The sequence below is a fragment of the Corvus hawaiiensis genome, chromosome 5, assembly GCF_020740725.1.
Source record: "Corvus hawaiiensis isolate bCorHaw1 chromosome 5, bCorHaw1.pri.cur, whole genome shotgun sequence".
Classification (NCBI taxonomy): Eukaryota; Metazoa; Chordata; class Aves; order Passeriformes; family Corvidae; genus Corvus; species Corvus hawaiiensis.
Genome location: NC_063217.1, coordinates 24,832,542 through 24,851,981, shown reverse-complemented (window position 1 = coordinate 24,851,981; position 19,440 = coordinate 24,832,542). Strand labels below are relative to the sequence as shown.

General features: G+C 42.1%; 1 protein-coding gene across 7 annotated transcripts in view; it reads right to left on the bottom strand.

The window, feature by feature from the left end:
* The window catches only part of LIMCH1 (LIM and calponin homology domains 1), a 183,539-nt gene that overhangs the window by 21,832 nt on the left and 142,267 nt on the right, over positions 1-19,440 (bottom strand). For all 7 annotated transcript variants that reach the window (XM_048302791.1, XM_048302795.1, XM_048302792.1 and 4 more), the window contains 6 exons: positions 19,103-19,229; positions 16,187-16,341; positions 15,598-15,997; positions 12,099-12,320; positions 2,567-2,660; positions 22-194 (listed from right to left, as the gene is read on the bottom strand). In XM_048302791.1, the coding sequence (XP_048158748.1) occupies positions 22-194; positions 2,567-2,660; positions 12,099-12,320; positions 15,598-15,997; positions 16,187-16,341; positions 19,103-19,229 (1,171 nt within the window). The remainder of the gene's footprint in view (positions 1-21; positions 195-2,566; positions 2,661-12,098; positions 12,321-15,597; positions 15,998-16,186; positions 16,342-19,102; positions 19,230-19,440) is intronic.

Sequence of the window (19,440 nt, the reverse complement as noted above, 5' to 3'; positions counted from 1 at the left end):
CCTTTTCTTGTCCATACATACCTCCTGTGTAGGAGGGAGCTCTGCTTCCTTCTGCTGCTCTATTTCAGCTTTCTTCACATCTTTCTCGCTCGAAGCAGTTTCCTCTGAAGAGACAGGACTGGGAAGAAATTCTAATCTCTTCACAACAGGGCTGGCACAAGCTGCAGTTGACTTGAACTGCTTTTGATCTAAACCTAATCCACACATATAAGAGATAATGTTGCAAGGTTAAGATACATTTTCAAATAAAATGTTTGCCTATTTCTTACAATCCAGTTTCTTACTGGATATACTGTGAGCCCATTTACTAGATGTTTTGAAAAAATAAACTTTTTTCAACACAGGAAAAACTAATCTCTCAGAGAAGACAAGACTCAAATAATGAAATCACCTATCAAAATTTATGTGGTTACACTTGACTTGGGCTTCATGGGACACCCTTCATGGTCAACAAAAATAGAGAAGTCGTCCTTGGAAAAGAGTCACACAAACTCTTTCAGACACTCCTCTGGCTGAGACGAGCTGTAACCTACAATGGGCCTATTGAGTTAAGATCTCTTTACTGAAGTTATGTGATGAATCCTATCCTAAGATGCTACAAAGACAAGTAGCTACATGACATGGTCTCACTCTCAGCACTGGAGGATATTTCAGCTTGCCTATTTTCACTAAACCTACCACTTCCACTGACCATCAGTTAAGCATCAGACAACAAACAAACTGCTAACAGGCAGCCTTGGACTGGAATAACCTAGCTGTCATCTAACTCTTAAAGAAATCCAACAAGTTGATGCTGATTCCTGGGAGAAGGGACTATAAGCACACAGGTCTACAGCTGAGGACTGTGACAGCTGATACCACCACTGGAAGCAGAGCAGTTGCCAGCATCTCAGGCACTGAATAAGCACCCAGACATCTCTCCAACCTCCTAAAGAAGAAACTTCAGATCCTGTTCCCTTTCCAACCACAGCAGCAGTGGCGGCTTCTGAATATACCCTTTTGACAGGCTGGGAGATCAAGCTAAGAAAGAGATGCAGCCTAAGACTCCACTAAGAACGTGCACACCAGCAGAGACAAGAGCTGCTCCTGCTTCCAAGGCAGATGCACCCTCCTTCGGGGCAGTTCCCCCACCATTAGAGGCATAGGAGCCACAGCATGGAAGTATTTGGCTTGTACTGAACAGCAAAGGAGGTTGTTTACTCTACAAGATGTTCACAGACTTTGGACCCCATCTATCCCTCCAAAGCAGACATAATGAAAACCCCATGTTACTTTGCCATTTCGATCTTTGCAATGCTATCTCAGTTTTCCTTGCCAGACAATACTAAAATTTGCTGTTAATCTTTAGCATTTCTGACAGCAGGGGAGCTGGAGCCAAAGTGGCTTTGTGATTTGTAGACAACACCAGCTCATCACTGTTGACTCTTGAGAAGAGAATTTGGTCATTTCATTACAAGATTGCACCTTCTACATTACCTTCCAGATGCAATTCAAAATTGCTAAACTATGTACTTTGGCATCTAGGAGCCAAAGTAATTAAGTCAGCTAATGAGCCCTTGCTAACAGCCTATGTGCTTCTAATCTTTGGGGAATGGTACCTCACTGATGTTCGAGGGCAAAGCTCAATTGTTCAAGTCACATTTATCCCCAACAAATAGGAGCATTATGCTTACACACCAACTGCAGCCAGAGATCTCATTTAAATACCTATTTGATACAGTACTTTTTACTTACCCATACCAAGCTGAACTTTGATGGACCCATCAAAAAAAATGAACAACAAAAAAATACCATGAACTTAGTATAATAGCATACAGCAAATAAAGTGCCTACTCAAAGACAATGTTTCAGAAACATACTTTTGAGGAAAACAGCTTAAAATTCTACCAGCAAATTCCTTTCCCTGGATTAGGAATCATGCATAAAGGCTTTAAAGCAGAAAATTAGGAGTCTACATAATACTGTCCATTTAAAGCCCCTATGGGGACTCAAGTGCCCCTTCTTACTCTTTCTCCCCATTCCTTAATGTCTTGGGGAAAAAAATGTGTCAAACAGAAGCTATTACTGACTGGCAGCTTCTGCCCTTGTTGCTTTCTGGTTACAGCATGCTGTGGCACTGACTTTGCACTTGCACAAATGGCCAAGTGGACAACTCAGGTGTGTCATTTCAACCACAGAATGACACAACAGCCCAGGCTGGAAGGGACCTCGACAGACTACCTCGTCCTGCATTTTGTGGGAAAGAGAGACTAGAGGAGATTCTCTAGCACTGTGTCCAGCCGCACCAGAAAAACCTCCTGCCACAGGGGCTCTACCACATCCCTTGGAGGCTGCTGCACTAAATGACTGTTCTGACTGCAATCAATTTCATTTCATGTCAAAATTACTGACATCTGCAGCATTTTCTAATGAGCCCTGTTGGTGCTGCTGCTGATGCTCCTATCAGATTCCTGCCACAGGATGTACCTCAGTCCAGGCCCGTAAGTGAGGAAGGGCAAGGGCAGGGGTGAGGGCAGCAGCACACCCACCTGGGGATGGGCAGGGGTGAGGGCAGCAGCACACCCACCTGGGGATGGGCACGCTGCGGGGGCAGGTGCCGCACTGCTGGGGCTGGGCTCGGCTTGCAGGCTGTCAGCTCCATCCAGTTCCACCGGGGGGGCCTGGAGAGAGGAACACAGCATGGAGTGAGTGCAGTGGAAATAAAAGCATGTGCTAATTCCTCAGGGCAGTGCTGGCTGCTCCTTTGTAGTGTGTTTGAACCACATCAGATTGGAGCTCAGCAGGGCATTGGGGAGAATGTTTCAGAGCAATATGCGCCCGTTCAGGTATTGAATGGCTGTGCTTTAATCTCCTTTTCAAATCGCTCATCATCAGCCATTAATGTGGTTGGTTTGGAATAGCTCCATACAAGCTTTAAAACTGTAGGATATCTTGGATTGTGTTAGCTGGAGATAAGCATACATTTCCCCCCTAGTTTCACCTTCCAGAATAACACAAAAACATATGCATTAGTGAACAGATAGCACATACTAGTGTTGGGAAAGCGGCAAAGTAATTAAATACTTCCTTTATTTCACGGTTGTCTAAACAATCTGTTATCCGAGGGGAAAAGCCAGAGTTTGTATTAAAGGTAATGAAATACTTGAAACACTATTAAGAGAGGACTGAAAAAATATGGTAAGACCGTATCAAGGCAATAATTCAAACGCCTTTGAAAAGCAAGCTTCCTGACCTGGACAGGGCTGTTGCAGAGTTAAAACCACACTGTCAAAACAAGGGTAACACTTCAGCTGATCTATTCAGCGGCTTCCACCATACATCTGCTTTTCCAGAAGGCAAGTCAAGAAAAATCTCCAGCAAAGCTATCAGCCATTGCCCATAGCTAGTGCTTCTAATGCATCCAAGATCTCGAAAATGGCACATTGAACGGAGGAAAATAAAAAATGCAGACTACTTTTAGAAATAAAAAGTAACATATTTCAGAATTAGTCTATTGTAGACTCTCTTTCCTGTCCTCCTCCCACTCCTCCATCTTCTTAACAGCTGCAAAGGAGGAAATCTGATGACATTTCCTCTTTTCTGCAGGCAGGAATCAGACTTCCACCTTCTGCATGGATCTTGTTTCCTACCCCTGCAGGCTCACATGAACCTGTGGCCCCTTATCTGAACATGCCCCATGAAAAACAGACCTGGGCTCTCACAGCTTGGTCACTGGGGACATCTGCTGACAATGCCAACAGGATCTCAACACCTATGGACACACCATAAAGCTCCAGGGAACTTTAATGCTGGCAAAGCTTGTGAATCCCTGCCTCATCTCCTCTCTGGAGGGAGGCGTGCTCTCAAGAGGGGCAGGGAACACGTCTGGGAAGATGCCCTGCAAGGAAATAGTGCAGACTGGTGTGGGGCCATGGCCAGGGCCAGTGACCCAGGCAAGCCCAGCAGGCAGCCAGCAGCGCTGGGAACAAGAGAAGGGGCCTGCCAAGGGCTGTGCTGCCACCTCTCAGCAGGACAGGCGCCAGATCACAGCCACGAGTCTCTAGAAGCGGCAGCACTTGCTGGGGCTGGCTGCCCGCCATCCTCCCCGCTGCCGCCACTTCCCAGTGCACCTTCACCTCTGCCACCCTCAGCCTCTGCCCCAGGCAAGACATGAAGATACATCCCCCACGTGCCTAAAAGCAGCTCTCGAACTGGATGAGGCAGAAAGCTACCTCTAAAAAGGTAAGATGGAAAGCTTCAGGACATCCTCTCTACCATGTCCACCTGTGAATGCATCTATACCAAGAGTGAAGAAAGCACAGACCTCTCCCTCCATGTCTCACACACTCCCAGGAGGGGAGGTCTCTGCAGTTGAGGCACAGGCTAAAGCACAGCCCCAGAGAAATGCTCCAAAGACTTCAAGTCCTGTGCCCCAGAGGTTTATCACTTGCCATTTAGTCGCTCTTTTCTTTCAAATAACCCACCTGTCCCTCCCCCAGTTCATCTGGATGCCAGCCTGCTGTGTCACTGAGAGCCTTCATCAGAAAAGGCCCAGCAGAACACTACTGCAACTAAAGAACATTTCCTCTTCAGCCTTAGTTCTGGCTCCTGATCCAACAGTGGCCAGGGGAGAAGCTACTGGAAATCCTTCCTAACCTTGCTCAAAGAAGAAACAAGTATTTCTTTTCTGCATGAGGACAGGCAGCCCAGTCCAACAGGCTAGCCAGATAGGTCGTGCCATTTCTGTCCTCTGAGGTTTTCAAGATTCGAATGATAAAGCCCCTAGCAACCTGCTCTGATCTCAAGTCTGATCCTGTTTTAAGCAGCAGAGCCAGCTAGAGACCTACAACCTGAATTACTCTGTGTCATTCTACAACCTACAATACTCGTTAAACCTAAACAAATGACTATTATTGAGAGCTCAGAATTTGCCCTAAACAACGTCGTTTTCACATGCAAAAGCAAGAAGCTCCAAACTCACTGCTCCAAACCATAAGCCCTGCCAAAGAAATGGTTGTAGATTTCAATTATTAATATTTCGATTGATATTTTTGGTAAAACAATGGAATTCACCCTTCACTCTCAAAAAGCAACTCAATTGTCCAAATTGAAAAATTAAAATAAATAAATACATTCAACTTTAACTTCAACCTCAGAGGCTTTAAAGCTATAAACTGTAAAAATCCCAGGGCCCATACAAGAAGTGTTGAACTGTTATACCCAGGAAAGTCAATTGCTGATGTGAGCTGGTGCTGGAGAAAGAGCACAGCCATAATGGCCTCTCAGAGGAGCTAAAACGCTCAGTGAATGCCGCAGTGATACATGATGCACAGACATGATGCACTTGTATCACCTCTGGTGCTGTCATGCAGCTATCCTGCACAAGTGCAATAACTAAACCTACCCATAACCTATACTCAGGAGGCTGAACCAGGTATAGACGTAAATGTTATTTATAGAAAAAAGAGCTACTGTGTGCTGCAAGAAAATTGACTTTCCAATGGCATGCTGCAGAAGTTCTGTTCCTGCTCACGCGACTTGACTCTCTCTCCCTCTGCTGAGAAATTAAATGCTAGTGACATGCAGCTAAAAATATAAAACTGATTAGTAACTAATTTATAAAAAAATTAAGTCAACTTCACTGGGGAACTCTCTTATTTCCACTAAATTTAATTCTATTTATAATACTAAGTTAATGTAGTATTATCTAGTATTTTATCGACAGGTGCATAATACACTTAAGAAAATTCTTGCGCTGATATAATTGATAAAATATCTTTTCTACCACAGACTATCATCCTTCACATTTCATAAATATTTGTAATCAAATGATGATGTTATCACTGACCATGAAAACAGGCACACAAACTACATTTCACTACACCTAAGGCATTTCGCTACGCCTAAGAGGACTGTATTTTGACATGGACACTGAAAGACTGAGTAACCTAGTGAGTGATGTTTCTGAGGTGCTTCAGTTCTATGAGGAGCTCTCGTGCCTTGGGATGAAGGACTGATGTAGCCTCTCAGCACCCCTCTGCCATATGTGTTTGTGTGGGCAGAGGTCTCTTTCTGCAGGGCAACAGAGCCATTCCATACACATGCTCTGCTGCAGATGCCTGTGAAGGAAGGTCACACAACACCACCACAGGCAATGCAGCCTTCAAGAGGAGTAGGAAAAACCTCAGTGCATGGGGGCTGTGCCCATGGATCTCTGCCCACAGATCAGGCTGGTGTCGAGACTCTGTCCTATTAAAACTTCTAAAAAGTGAAGAATGCTGTCTACTTGGATGGGTGGTTTTATTACCCCATGCATCTGGATACCCAGGACTTAAAGTAAGCTTTCCCATTTATGACTTAGCCATAGTTCATGATGGAAAGTTAAACACTGCGATGGCAGTTGTGGTTATGAGCACGTCAGTAACAGAGGACAAAGCAACACCAATGTTCTGCTAAACAAGGTATCCATTTAACAAAGACACAAGCACAAGTATATAGTGTTACCAAACACCTGTTAGGCATGAAAATAAATTAGTTCAGTTTGTGACAGCAGGATTTTTATCACATAAACTAGGGTATCAGTCCAAGTATTTCTTTAATTAAGATCATACAAGCCAGAAATGGCCATATTGGCTACTGCTACGGCAGAACTTTACACCCTTAATAAAACCCTAAAAATACAATATCCAATACCTTATACACAGAGTGTCACAACTTCTACAAGAATACAAACTCCAAAGGAAGTTACAGTAGAACTTTATTAATCCTTCTTGTAAATTAAATCGAAACACAGCTCAGTTAACACTGCTTGCACATAAAATCATGTGAAATAATGTTATTGTATTTTCTATGAAAACATGACAAAACAAGCTGTCTGGAATCAGTGAGAATGCAGACATACCAGAAAGAATCAGGTTGAAACTGCAATTTAAACGTTGTAAAACCATTCAGGAATGAAATTGGTTGCAACATGAATAGCTACATGTAGAAATTGTCTGACAAATGACAAAACTTCAGTGATTCGAATTCTGCACATATCATTGACTTCAAAATTTTTGTACAAAGATTTCCTAATCAAAATTAATGATGTGAGTGGTAATGATGGCACAACCCTGGGCTGCCACAGCTCAGTTTTTTGCATGTTATGCAACATATGGTACTACAGCCAGAACACTGCTTCAAAAGGTTAAGTCATCTGCCAGCTACATAATACTATAATCAGGCCAGCTATTTACAACGAAAGATCAGGGTAATCAGTAGCTGACAGAGAAGTCTTGAAAATGTTGCAAGAAAGTGTGAAGGATTCCTGATAGTCATTAGAGTTATTACTGCTTGACTGGGGTGTAAAATTAGCTTCTTTCACTGACAGACAGTGAAAAGTGCATGGCTGTCTGAAGGACAGGAGACAGGCATGTTATGTTCATAACCAAATGATGAGCAGAGTTCCCTTCTAGCTGCTTTGAAGCTTTGCTGCTCTCACTTCTCGTCCTACACCTTTTACCCTTCAGGTAGTCCAGCCCTCCATGCACCTTTTCATGTGTGGTTCAAGGCAAAGCTGTCAATCTGGAACAGACATACTTACTCTACGAGTGTTTCTTGTAATGAATCAAAGAACAAAGACTTGTCTTACTGGATATGTACAAACCAGGATGTCAGCCCTGCTCTCGTGTAGCTTGGCCAACAATCCTCAACCACAAGAAAGCCTATACTTTAATCTCAGTTCAATTAGTGAATTTTTCAACATGAAGGAGAGCGTTACTTGGATGTAGAAAACAAGTGTATTTTGTGCCAAGCATGCAGTGAGTAGAAATGGACAAGTTTAAGCTAGCTAGAGAAAAATTAAAAGAAAACTGTCTCTCCCCACCATCACTACCTCACCCTGATCTTTTCTAGGTTGCTGCCTATATTTTTTTTTTGGTTGATCAGAGCGAAGTTATAATTAGAACTATAGGAAGCCAATAATTTCTAAATGCTCATAGAAAGATTGGTTAAAATAAAGGGATGTTACTTACTTACTTAATTCCTCTACACTAAAATCTGCACAAACACTGTTTTAAAACAAAACATTTATTTTTCCAGCTTCTGATTCAAAGAGCTAGTGGATACAACTTCTCACCATTTGTAGTGTCCACCACTATTCTGTATAATGGGAAGACTACACAGCCGAAATGGCTGACAGGTAGGACCAGGATGAGGAGATGATTCTCACATTATTGCTGGTATTGCCACTGATGGATCAGTCTTTGGGCTTGTGCCCCAGTTTTTCCAACTGCATTGAGAGGTATAGGTATGCTTTACCTACTATGCCTCTTAGCACCACATTGCTCCACAAACACCAGTGAGATATTTTCCTCCTGTTTGTAGGACAAGTTTATCCTTTTTAGCCTTTAATCATAGGCAAAATTTCATAAGCTACTTTAAGTAAAGGTAAGTCTCATGTAAAATCCCTTTTACACTACCTATACTCTACCTAATACTCTACCTATACACTAGAGATATAAGTATACTTTTTGATAATATTTTTCTTTACTGTCCTGCCCACCTGCTGCAGTTTTTTGCATCTCATTTCATAGTCGATTTAGGCAGGATGTACATATGTTTCCCAGTCAGTCTCTGGTTGCCAAACATTATTTGATTCACATATATATGGGGTCCTTCTCTTGTCAAAAAGACAACTGACACTGAGGTCTCCCCCACAGGAAACGATCTCTGCACTTCCCTAGCTCCCCAAAAGCCTCAATAGTATTAGTGTTTTAAGCGGTGCAACTTAAATAAACTTCAGGCCAAAAGCGCTGTTGGACTACAGTTGCACAGCATCTTCCCCTGTTGCAGACAATGCCTAAGGGCAGCCAGACAGATTCAAATTAGGACTACACAGCTTCAAAGGGAAGCCAGCCAGGCTGAGAGAAGGCAGAACTAGTCCATTTGACAAATGAACTGAAACAGCAGGAGAGCAGCCCTATGCGGGATGGAGGAGGAGGAGGAAGGGGCATGTAAAGAACAGGAAGAGAATCGCAAGGGAAGGACGGGAGTGCTATTATAGGTAAGGTATGCATGAAAAGAAATATATATTTCACAGAAGAGACTTGGAGCAGAAAATTAATGAATAAAACACAAAACCAAACCAAATCCACAAGCAACTAGAGGGGAAAAAACAAACTCCTAAACCAGCATTTCCCAACACAGGAACTATACCTGTGAATCTTATTCAAAGCCTGGGAAGGACATAGCTAACAAGAAATGAATCAATAAAATATACAAATAAACACAGTGAAAGCAAGTTTAGAAATGGCTTTGAAAACATGCTTAATTTGTAGAAGTTTTCTCAAGGCATAAGAGCTTCAGTTATTTCTTCCCTTTAGACAGCTCTTCTTCTTCATCTCAGCTGCTTTTCTATGCCTGTTTCCGTCATTTTCTCCTCCTCTTCTGGAATGTCAGAAGGGTTAAGCATCAGAGAAAACCTAAAGCCCTGTTTTTGCTTTGTGGGAGGTGATAGTGGAGGCTTTCAGAAGGCTTCCTTACTTCTAAGAATGTCCCACCCCTGGAGCAAAAATCAAACCTCTTTTTCCCTTCTGGAATGCCGACAGTGAGTGCTAGATGCAGTATCCTACTGAGCAAGAGGTCACATTTTATAGGGAGTGGGACAAGCCTAGGAGGATCTTAGCTTTCCTAATTTGGATTCCCAACCTTCCTAGGAGTGGTTATATCCTTCAGAGAGGAGTTTAGCCTTTCAGGCTCTGCAGATGAGGCTGACATCGTTGTGTTAGTTGTCCAAAGTCTGAAGTAAAATAAGTACAGGGAGAAGGCTGAGTGAAGTGAGTCCAGCATAGATGCCCAGTTCTTGCAGATAAGGCCCCAGACCAATTACAACCATATCAAGCTGTCTATAGCAGTGCTTGTCTGTGTCCCAACGCACACAGTGAAGAAGCCAAGCATCAGTACCATGCCCCATCTCTGTAACCTGGCAGCTAAGCCCCTTCCATCAACAAGGACTTTCCTGCATGCTTAACAGCTAAATTTACTGCCCATGCCTTAGTCTGAGGCATGGAGACCTGGAAAATTAAAAAGAAGCATCTGGGTAAAGAGAAGTAAACATCCAGAGGAAAGAGAACCTGAAATCTTATTTTAGGCTGGCAAATTCCCTTCCAGCTACAGGCAGATCTCCTTCTCTTCTCTCTCATCACATTGTGTTCCACTTGTTTGATCATGGAAGATCTCCTCAAAGCAGTCTGCGCTCCTTGCTCTGCCCTTGACATGTTTAATACATTTAATACCTTTGCTTGAAGCTGGAGTGCCTGGAGTAATTATGATGGTTTGCACTACCCAGTCACATTACTGATGGAATTGTGAGGCTAGTGGTATAAAATCTGTAGTTAGAGCATAGACACTCTGTCACTAGCACCATTTTGGTGCACACGCATTCTCTCTTGGAGGCTTCATAATTAAGTGCATTCAAGCTTACAAACCAAGAGCTATTCTGCAAATGTCAAGAGTCACAAGGAGTCTGAGGAGTCAAACTTTTCTGCCTCTTTTGCTAGTATCACCACAAGAACTAAGAATTGGAAGGAGAAACCAGACACGGAAAAATTTGTGTTCAGCTGGCCATATCATCCTCAAAGCTGTAGAAAGGGGAGGATGAGAGGACATCAAAGAGATACAAGCACACTCAAGACCTAACAGTGACTTCTGCTGCTGAGTTTCCTCATAACTCTAACTAGGCCTGAAAATCCTAAAAAAAGGAGTGAGTAATATTTTCACCTGGCTACTTTTCTGATTGTCATTGAGCTTCTAATCTCCAGCAAGCTGAGGTTCTTCTCTATTCTCCAAACACTCCCACTGCCTGCTCTTCCATATCAGATCCAATGCTTACCTGGCTTTTCCCTCACATCCAAATTTTTCTGACAGGAGCAGCCTCAGCTCTGCCTTCCCTGCAAATCATTCACTTTTGACTCAATACCAGTTCCCTCAGACAGGATCAAGTCTGTGCTCACAGCACATACCAGTTCCCATGATTGCTGCAGGCTCCATGGTTTGTGCCCATAGCTAGAGACTGGCATTAAGCAGGGGAGTAAAACACAAACCCTTTCTCATGAATGAGCCATCACAGCCCAGCATAGATCCCTGTCTGCTCCCTGTTATCCCTCTGGCCAATGCTGGGATGAAATCTAAGATGAAAGAAAAAATTATCATACCCCAACTCTCACCACATCTCCAATTCTCTTTGTTGTTACACAGAAAAAAATTGTGAGAATTCCCTCTCCTGTCACGTGCTTGCAATCCTTATACATGCTCTCTTTGCAATCCTCTCCTTATTTCTTGTTTTGCTTTTACTATCTACTTTTATTACAGTTTTGTAGCATCTAGATGCCTGATGTGATATGCTCTAGTTTTACTCCTGCCTTTTTCTCTGGGGAGGAGGGGGAGAGAAAGATGAAAGGCTAAAATTAATTTGTTTCTCTGATAAGGCAGTTAAGAAGCATGTTGGCCCCTCTGAGCATTTCAATAGCTTATCCCCTCTTCTAACATTTCTGAGAAGGGAATGAAAACCAAATGTTCAAAGTTGCCAGCACATCCACATCCTCTTTTGAAAATTGAAAACTGAGACTAATTATAATGGCTCACACAGTCCAATTATGTTGCTGATCTAATCAGTTGACATTAGGAGAAGCGCTGAATAAACCGGCACAATGGCTGGAACACTGAATCAATTTCTCCCCGGCCCAGCACATTTAAAGCATGCTTATCTGCTGCATGACATCTGGAAAAAAATCCCAAAACAACAACAAAACAAAACAAAACAACAACCAACCAAACAAAAACCCCAAAAGAAACAAACAAAACCCAAAAACAACAACAAAAAACCCCCCAAGACCCCCACTGGCTACAAAAAGTTTTTTTAATCTTACCCTCCTATTTCTCTACCCACATACAAAAAGAAGAAGCCTTTAATTTACAAAGGATTTTGGGCTTTGTTTATATAGTCTTTTTCCTGGTCTGGGCACACCCTTTTGAAATAAGGCAAACATAGGCACTTGGGTATCATTAGTTAGTGATTAAACACATCATGAGACAGAAAATTGGCAAAGAAAGTAAGGCTGGTTTGTTCGTGTTGGTCTTACTGTTGGCTCTTTGTGCACACTCTGAGTGGCAGGCCTCTGTAAACTGAGCTCAACACTTGGGGGGTCCTTCTTCAACTCTACCGGAGGCCTGTCCCCTCTGGCTACTCCGTCAAATTTCAGAGATCTGGCTGGTGAAGGAGTAAATATTACTGTTGTACATTCTTTATCCTTTTCTTCCATGCCGTTGACATTTTCTCCATTCATGCTGACTTTTCCATCTACCTGTGGAATACAGTTAAACAAATACGCTGAGACAAGTGGCATTCAAAGGAATTTAGGAAATTAGGAGTTCAACATGATACTACAATCATTAACACAGTCTTTGTTATCAGTGAAGGATGGAGCCAAGCACATATTTCATTCCACAGGCCAAAACAGAAGAGGACCCTATGACCCTAGGGGGCTCATAAACAAAATACAGACACAAGGAAATAATTTTTCTGGATTTCCTGGTTTCCCACATTCCGTTCTCCCTGTAACATACAGACATCCTTTGTGTGCATCACAGACCAAAGGATGTTTTAAAAAAATCAATTTTTGTGTAAAATTTAGACCAAAATTGCTGGGTTTTGCATTGCCTTATGCAAGAGCCAGGCAGATTCTCCAGGACTAATTATGCTGATGAACTGCTTATGTACCCCAATGACCTCACCACAGTATTAGCAGTCTGATTTTTTGAAGCACTGTCATGTGAACTTTGAAGGGACAAGAGCAGCTGAGTTCATCCACTTGTTTCTTTTTTGTTCTTAACACATAATCAAGGCACCAGCAAATAAAACTGGTGATTCCACCCTCTCCATAAGGCAATCAAATAGATTAGGTGCTTTCCCAAAAAATTACTTTAGGCAATCTCCTTGAAAAGAGAGTGTGGAAAGAGTTTAACTACCTTTCTTCTCAGGGTCAAGCTAGCTCCTTGGTGGCCGTATATTCCTGCTAAGGAACCTTTAAGCAAAGAAGAAAGTACAAGATATGCTTTAGCTTCTTCCTCTGCACTGATACAACTTCTCGGTGCTGTAACACTGTAATTTCTGAATGGAGGTGGCATGTAAAGACTCCTTTCAATTTGAAGGGCTCTTTGTAGAAGCATACAAGAGAAGTCTTGCTACAGAGAACTAACTGGCTGTTCACCATAAGAGGGTCCAGGTGGGGAGAAACCAGGAGACGACCAGGTCTCAGTACCATTACATTGCTCCTGCCTGGCTACAGCACAGATGTTAACAGGCTTGTCAGCAGGGCTGAGGAGTAAGGAGGGCTTTGCTACTCTGTGCACAAGAGATCCTTCCTTACTTACTGAGTGAGCAGCTTGGATACCTCAAGAGTGGCCCTCCAACTTAGTATATACCATCAGTACCAAGCTGAGGGCAAACTCCTCCCATTGACTTCTCGTACACAGGCATCCAGAGCCCTGTTCTTCATGAGCATGACTGACTAAGAGGCCATCTCTGAGCTGCTGGGCATCCTTAGCTCTGCCAGATGTGGGAAGGTGAAGGCAGTTAGCCCTTGCACAATCAGCTCCACTGCTGGTTTTCAGATGAAAATATTCCCTCCCTTTCTACACTGACCTCATCCACTTAACAAACACAGTATCTCTCTTAGGGTTTGATGTGAGCAGGCACTGAGCCCCAAGTCGTCCGGGACTGTGTGCTGGATTATCTACTAGAGAGGCAGGTTATGAAAGATCTCAAAAATTAAAAGGCCAGGAAAACACTGGCAGGCCACACCATCCATTTCAGTGTCTCTGTTTAGACTAAGACATTTCTCTATTTATATTAAGGAGGAAAACCAAATGTTCGAATGAGCAGGACAGATGCCCTGGCTGCAGAGTTAAACAAACATACTCCTTTCCTTCTGATCTGGAGGAAGTCAACACATTGTCACCAGGGCCAAGAATCACCAACAGACTGGTGTTTCAAGGGAAAATACTGCTACAGCTACATGTGCTAGGGAATGATTCCTACTGAGACAAAGCACATTTTTTCACATCATGTGAACAACATTCAGACAGATTTTTTTTTTTGTAGTGGCTTGTGAGGGGTAGGAGCCTTCATGGGTTAGTTTTTACCCACATATGTGAATTATATATGCAATAACATTATGGTGATACACACACCCATCTTGGTCCTCTGATGAAAAAAGTGTCAGGGATCAAAAAAACCCCAAAGATCCACGATTGACTGATATCTAAAAGGTAAACTCTGGGGGCATATCAGCTGAGGTATAAGAAAAAACAGGAATTATCAGTTTCACATTTCAACTAGGAAACAAGGTGGGGTGTGGTTTCCACAAGAGCTGGGACAGACTTCAATAAATTATACACCACAACATACTTTTTTCACTAGCTATAAAAAGCTGACTTACCTTTTAGAAAGCAAACAACCTAAATATACATGGTAGCAGTGCTACCAGGATATCAGCAGGGCTTCAGGGACCCTTGAATGCCACTAGCAAAGTATGAGCAATGGCAGACAGAAGGGAACCCAAACTCTAGAGGCTGGGGGCACGCATGTCAGTAGGCTTCACACTGCTCACGACTACAATGAGACTTTGGTAAGCTCCCATTTTGGCACAGGCACTGTGAACAGCAGATGTTTTCAAACGACTTATTCTGGTCTGTTCTTTTCAACACATCCCAGTTCTTTGCTTTTTCCATCATTGGTTCAGTATCTTACTCCCATTGTCCACAACCACCCAGTCAAAAGACTCACTCCTCACATTTAATATTCTGGTTTCAGAATAATCTCTCCTGTTCTTCTCCTATCCTTTTCTCCCACAAATCTCACCCTTATTCCCAGCAGCCCTGCTTTCATCCAAATTCTCTTACTTCTTTTACTCCCATAATCTTTGCACAGTTCTTGCAATCCAATCCAGCCACTCTCCCTCTCTCACCATCAATCTCCAGTTATTCTGCTACCCCAGTACCAACCTGTTTCCCTAAACCTCCATGCACAACCTAAATCCTCTCTTTATGCCAGTGAAGTAGCTTTCCCCATTCATCCCTGGTGAGAAGCATGTTTAAGAAAGAGAATATCTTCGGGCAACCTGGCTCTTGACTCTGAAGGAGTAGGGACACACTTGTTTGGGTATGGCAAAAATCAGACCCCTGACTCAAAGGTCAGTTCAGGTCTTGCTTCAAAAGTCAGAGCCTCCACACTCCCTGCACCTTCCATTTTGTTTAAAAACAAAAAACACGACCACATACTCTTTTCTAAAAACTTTGAGGAAATGCCTTGTTTTTTTCTTAAATTCTCCCTTTCCCCAAACAAATTTAGCCTGAGGAAAAATGACCAGTGCAAATATTTCAGTCTGAAGAGGTCAAGTTTCTAAGACCGGTAACCACGAAGAAACCATTAACCCAGGCAGCACAGAGCATGAAGCTGAATTTTGTAACATCAGAATGCTGCCACCATTTTCTACATAATTGCATTAAACATATGTTCAGATGATCTAATCAAGATCTCTTTCCCTCCTGATTGACTTTGGGGCATGTGATGTATCCTACCTTAAAGTTCTTTAAAACTTCCTGTGTATTTTTGGGTTGTGAGTAAGGCTTGGGTGTCAGCATAGGCACAGCCTTGGAGACACTTTTGCTGGGAGATGTGCGTCCTGCTGAACTGCTGGGCTCTAGTTCAGTGGTGGGAACAATGGTTGCTTCAATTGTGGCAGTGAATTTTGGAGCAGGAAGTGACTGTTGCCTTAAATATCTCAGAGGATTTGGGTCTTTCAGTGGGGAATTTGGTTCCACTGAATGGCTTCTTTCCAGAATTTTTGGCATCTGCAAACGCTCAAGGACAGCTTCACTGATAGTGAATCTTTCGATGTACTGCTGGAGGATGCTCTCAGCCTCCTCCTGTGTCTTTGCATTCTTGTATGCCTCATGAAGCTCCCGCTCCCTCCTCTCTCTGTAAGGAAGACAACACAAGAGAGACCCTCATATTAACACTGAAAATCACACCCATTTCTTCTGCTCCATCAACATCCTCCCCTCTCCCTCTCTCAGGCTTGCAGGCATGGCTGCCCACAGTTACTTATCACCTATGGAGCACACAGCACTTTCAGACATGACACTACACTCCAGGAAAACAGCGTACTTCTCCTCCACAATTTCTCGGTAGGTTTTGATGCTTTTTCTGCGCTCGTTCGTTCCATCTCCAGCCAATAACCTCTCCATTTTCTTTCTCTCAGCTTCCTTTTTTATCAGATCCTGTGAAGCGCTCCTTCGACGACTCTTCCACCGAGCCAGGTCCTGTGAGAGAAGGAAGGCACCTGAATGCAGAGTTGCAAATAACTAAAAAGTGGCCACAGATAACAATGAACCCAGTGAGCCAGTTGCAATGCTTGTTCTTGCCTGTGGACTAGGCTCCCATCACCTGCAGGCAGCATTGTTTATTTCAATGGCAAAAGGAGATCATGCCATAAATGAAGATGTTCCCTGACTGAATTTCCTGCTACCAGCAGGATACAGTAAGGATTTCATAGCTTCACTGCTTACTTTCCTTTTGGCAGGAAATTTGGCCTAAAAGGACCGGTCAGGACACTCATTTTCACTTGGGCTAACACTAGGGACAAAATCCAACTCCCCAGAAAGATTAAGTAAAAAAATTATGTTTGGTGAAGAATTTGAATATATCAGATATATGGGAAGCAGGGGTTCATGGGAAGAATGGATGTTGTTTTATCATGAGCTACAGCTGCACTGATAGTTTGCCTTGGAGAGCTGATAGTTCCATACTTTGCCCATGCTATCAGTCAGCTATATGCAAGTATGGTTGATCCATGATGTTGGGTTTTTTTGGTAGAAAAATCCAGTGCAGCATCCAAATTTAAATTCTTTGTCATGGCTACCCTACAGTATTTTGGATCCAGATGTGAGCGATGACTGAGTAAAAAGCCTATGGTTTGTATCCCATAGCTTTACACCCAAGCTATACAGAGATGCCCTTGCTGAAGTAACAATCTCAGTCTTTCTAGAATCTGCCTGCCTGAAATTGTGCAGATTGACTGAATCCGGTTCTCTGCCTTTCCTGAAAAATTAGCCTGACACTAAACCAGAGAGTCACAGGAGGTACCTGTTATGGGCCCCTGTGTTCTCTTGCATCTTTTATGAATTCACAAATCCTGGAGGATACAGAAGCAATATCTTTTTCACAGTACAAGAATTATAGTAAAGAAGTTTCCTAAACTGTAAAATTTCTTTGCAGCCAACTAGTAGTAAAGGAACAAAATTTCACACAGAAAAGTAACCACTACAGAACTTCTGCAAAGAAAAATAACTTCGTAGGAAACTGTAAGAGAACATCTGTCATTAACTTTTCAACATCAGGAGATTAGTATACAGATTATATTTCATGCACTCTAACAAATTTTGGTTTTAATAAAACCCATATATTCATAACACATACTCAATTCAAAGGCTATTTCATTAATTACACGGTTTCCCAAATATTTTAATTGCATTTTTATTGGTAAGCAGCAGAAGGTACTGCAAGTATAACTTATTTTATTAAAATCAGGAAAAAACATTGTCACTTTTAATTTAGTTTAAACCCACAAATTATTGATGTTACACTTAAGGGAATGCTCATTAAAGTACTTCTTCACATGACCTACATATATCAGTCTATAATGCCCTTCATGAAACATCGGCCTTTCATTTTCCTCAGCTACTAATTATCCTCATTGAAGTACCAAAGCATTTCTTTATTCACCTACTTCCACTATTGCTTATTGTTTGAAAATTAGTTTTTCATTAGCAAATTTTCTAACATAAGCCCTCCTCCTCTTTTCATAATTAAAATAGAGACATGTTTATCTTTTCCAGTTCTGATGCTTTAGAATAACAATAGTTTTAAAAAGCCTTGAAACTGTTAATTGTTGGCAAATTTACAGCATGGGCATATAAAAGTATCAGACCATGAAATAAGTCTCTATAAAGCCTTCAGAATGCCAAGGACATTCCAATAAAGTAATTTTTAGTACCTCTTCAGAACTTTTAGTTCATGGTAGAAGGTGCTGAGGGCCTGGAAAATGTACGAACTTTAGCTCAGAGGATTTTCAATTCAACAGCAGAGAATTCTCAAACTTCTTGAATACCTTTGGATTTATTCTTATCTCTGCTGGGAAATTACGGCTTCCCACACATAAAGACCTTTCAGCTAAAGTCCTTCATTGTTCTACTACAGAAAGTCACTTCTTAGCTGTATATACAATTGGTTTTTTTACTTTTCCTTGAATTTTCTACCAAAAACCTCTCTGAGGTGTTTCACAGAAGCTTTCCTTGTAATGAGAAACTACCATACCTGAAGAGATGTGTTTTACTGTGTTTTGGGGTTTTTTAAACTAAAAAAATGACCCAGATTCCTCATTTAAAATCAGTCTTTAGGAAATGAAAAGAATTTAAACTAAAACTCCTGGTACTAACTTACCTGCATATCATGTTTTTCTCTCCTTGCTATTTTGCTGCAGACAATGGCAAATGCCAGGACAGCTTAACAAAACACATCAAGGAAAGAGGGTTTGGAAAGGCCTTGTAAACCAAGCAGGGTGTAGCTAACATGAAATGCCATTTGTTTGCTTGGAGGAGATGGAAAACATTAACATTTTCTGTATCTATACGAATTTATTAAAGACAAGTTCAACCCATTTATTCCCTGTCCTACTTAGTCTTGTATGTTGTCACTTTGGACATTGACTAATTAGAAAAGTTAGAGAAGTCAGCAGTTAGAAGTTGTTCTTCCATTTTTTTATCTAATCACAGTTTCTTTACATTTTTTTAATAAAGCAAAATACCTCGTGAAGAGGCAGAGGGACCGGAAGATCTTGTATTCTTTGATTTACATCAAATTATGAACTTCTATTCTTTTAGCAACAATCCACTGAGGAAAAAAAAGCTCTCCTGATTATTTTAAGCACGTGACAGCAACTGCAGATTTAGCAGGTTGTCCTGTTTTTGCCTAGCTGGCTGGCCTCAGTGCCTGCCAGCATTGCAGACAATGTCATATACTCACATCTTGCCATCTGGTCTCATCCTCTTTCAGCTGGTTGTGTATGTTCTGCAGCTTCTCATGGCGAGCTTTGCTATGAGGCTGAGCCACAGCTTCTTCTTCACATCTCATGTCAAACATACTCACACTCCTAAACAAGGGGGAAATAACAACAAGCCCAGTCTTATTTAGAGGCTTATATTCCTTCAGCTTGTAAGAGCTCAAGCCACATGAGGGTGCTACAGCAAAATCAGACACCTGCTTCGTTACAAAGCTCCCAAAAGCAGCAGTCCTCTACAAGGGCTCGTTAGGATCCCTATGACTCCCACATAGTACTTCAGGCATTATTACACTCCTCAACT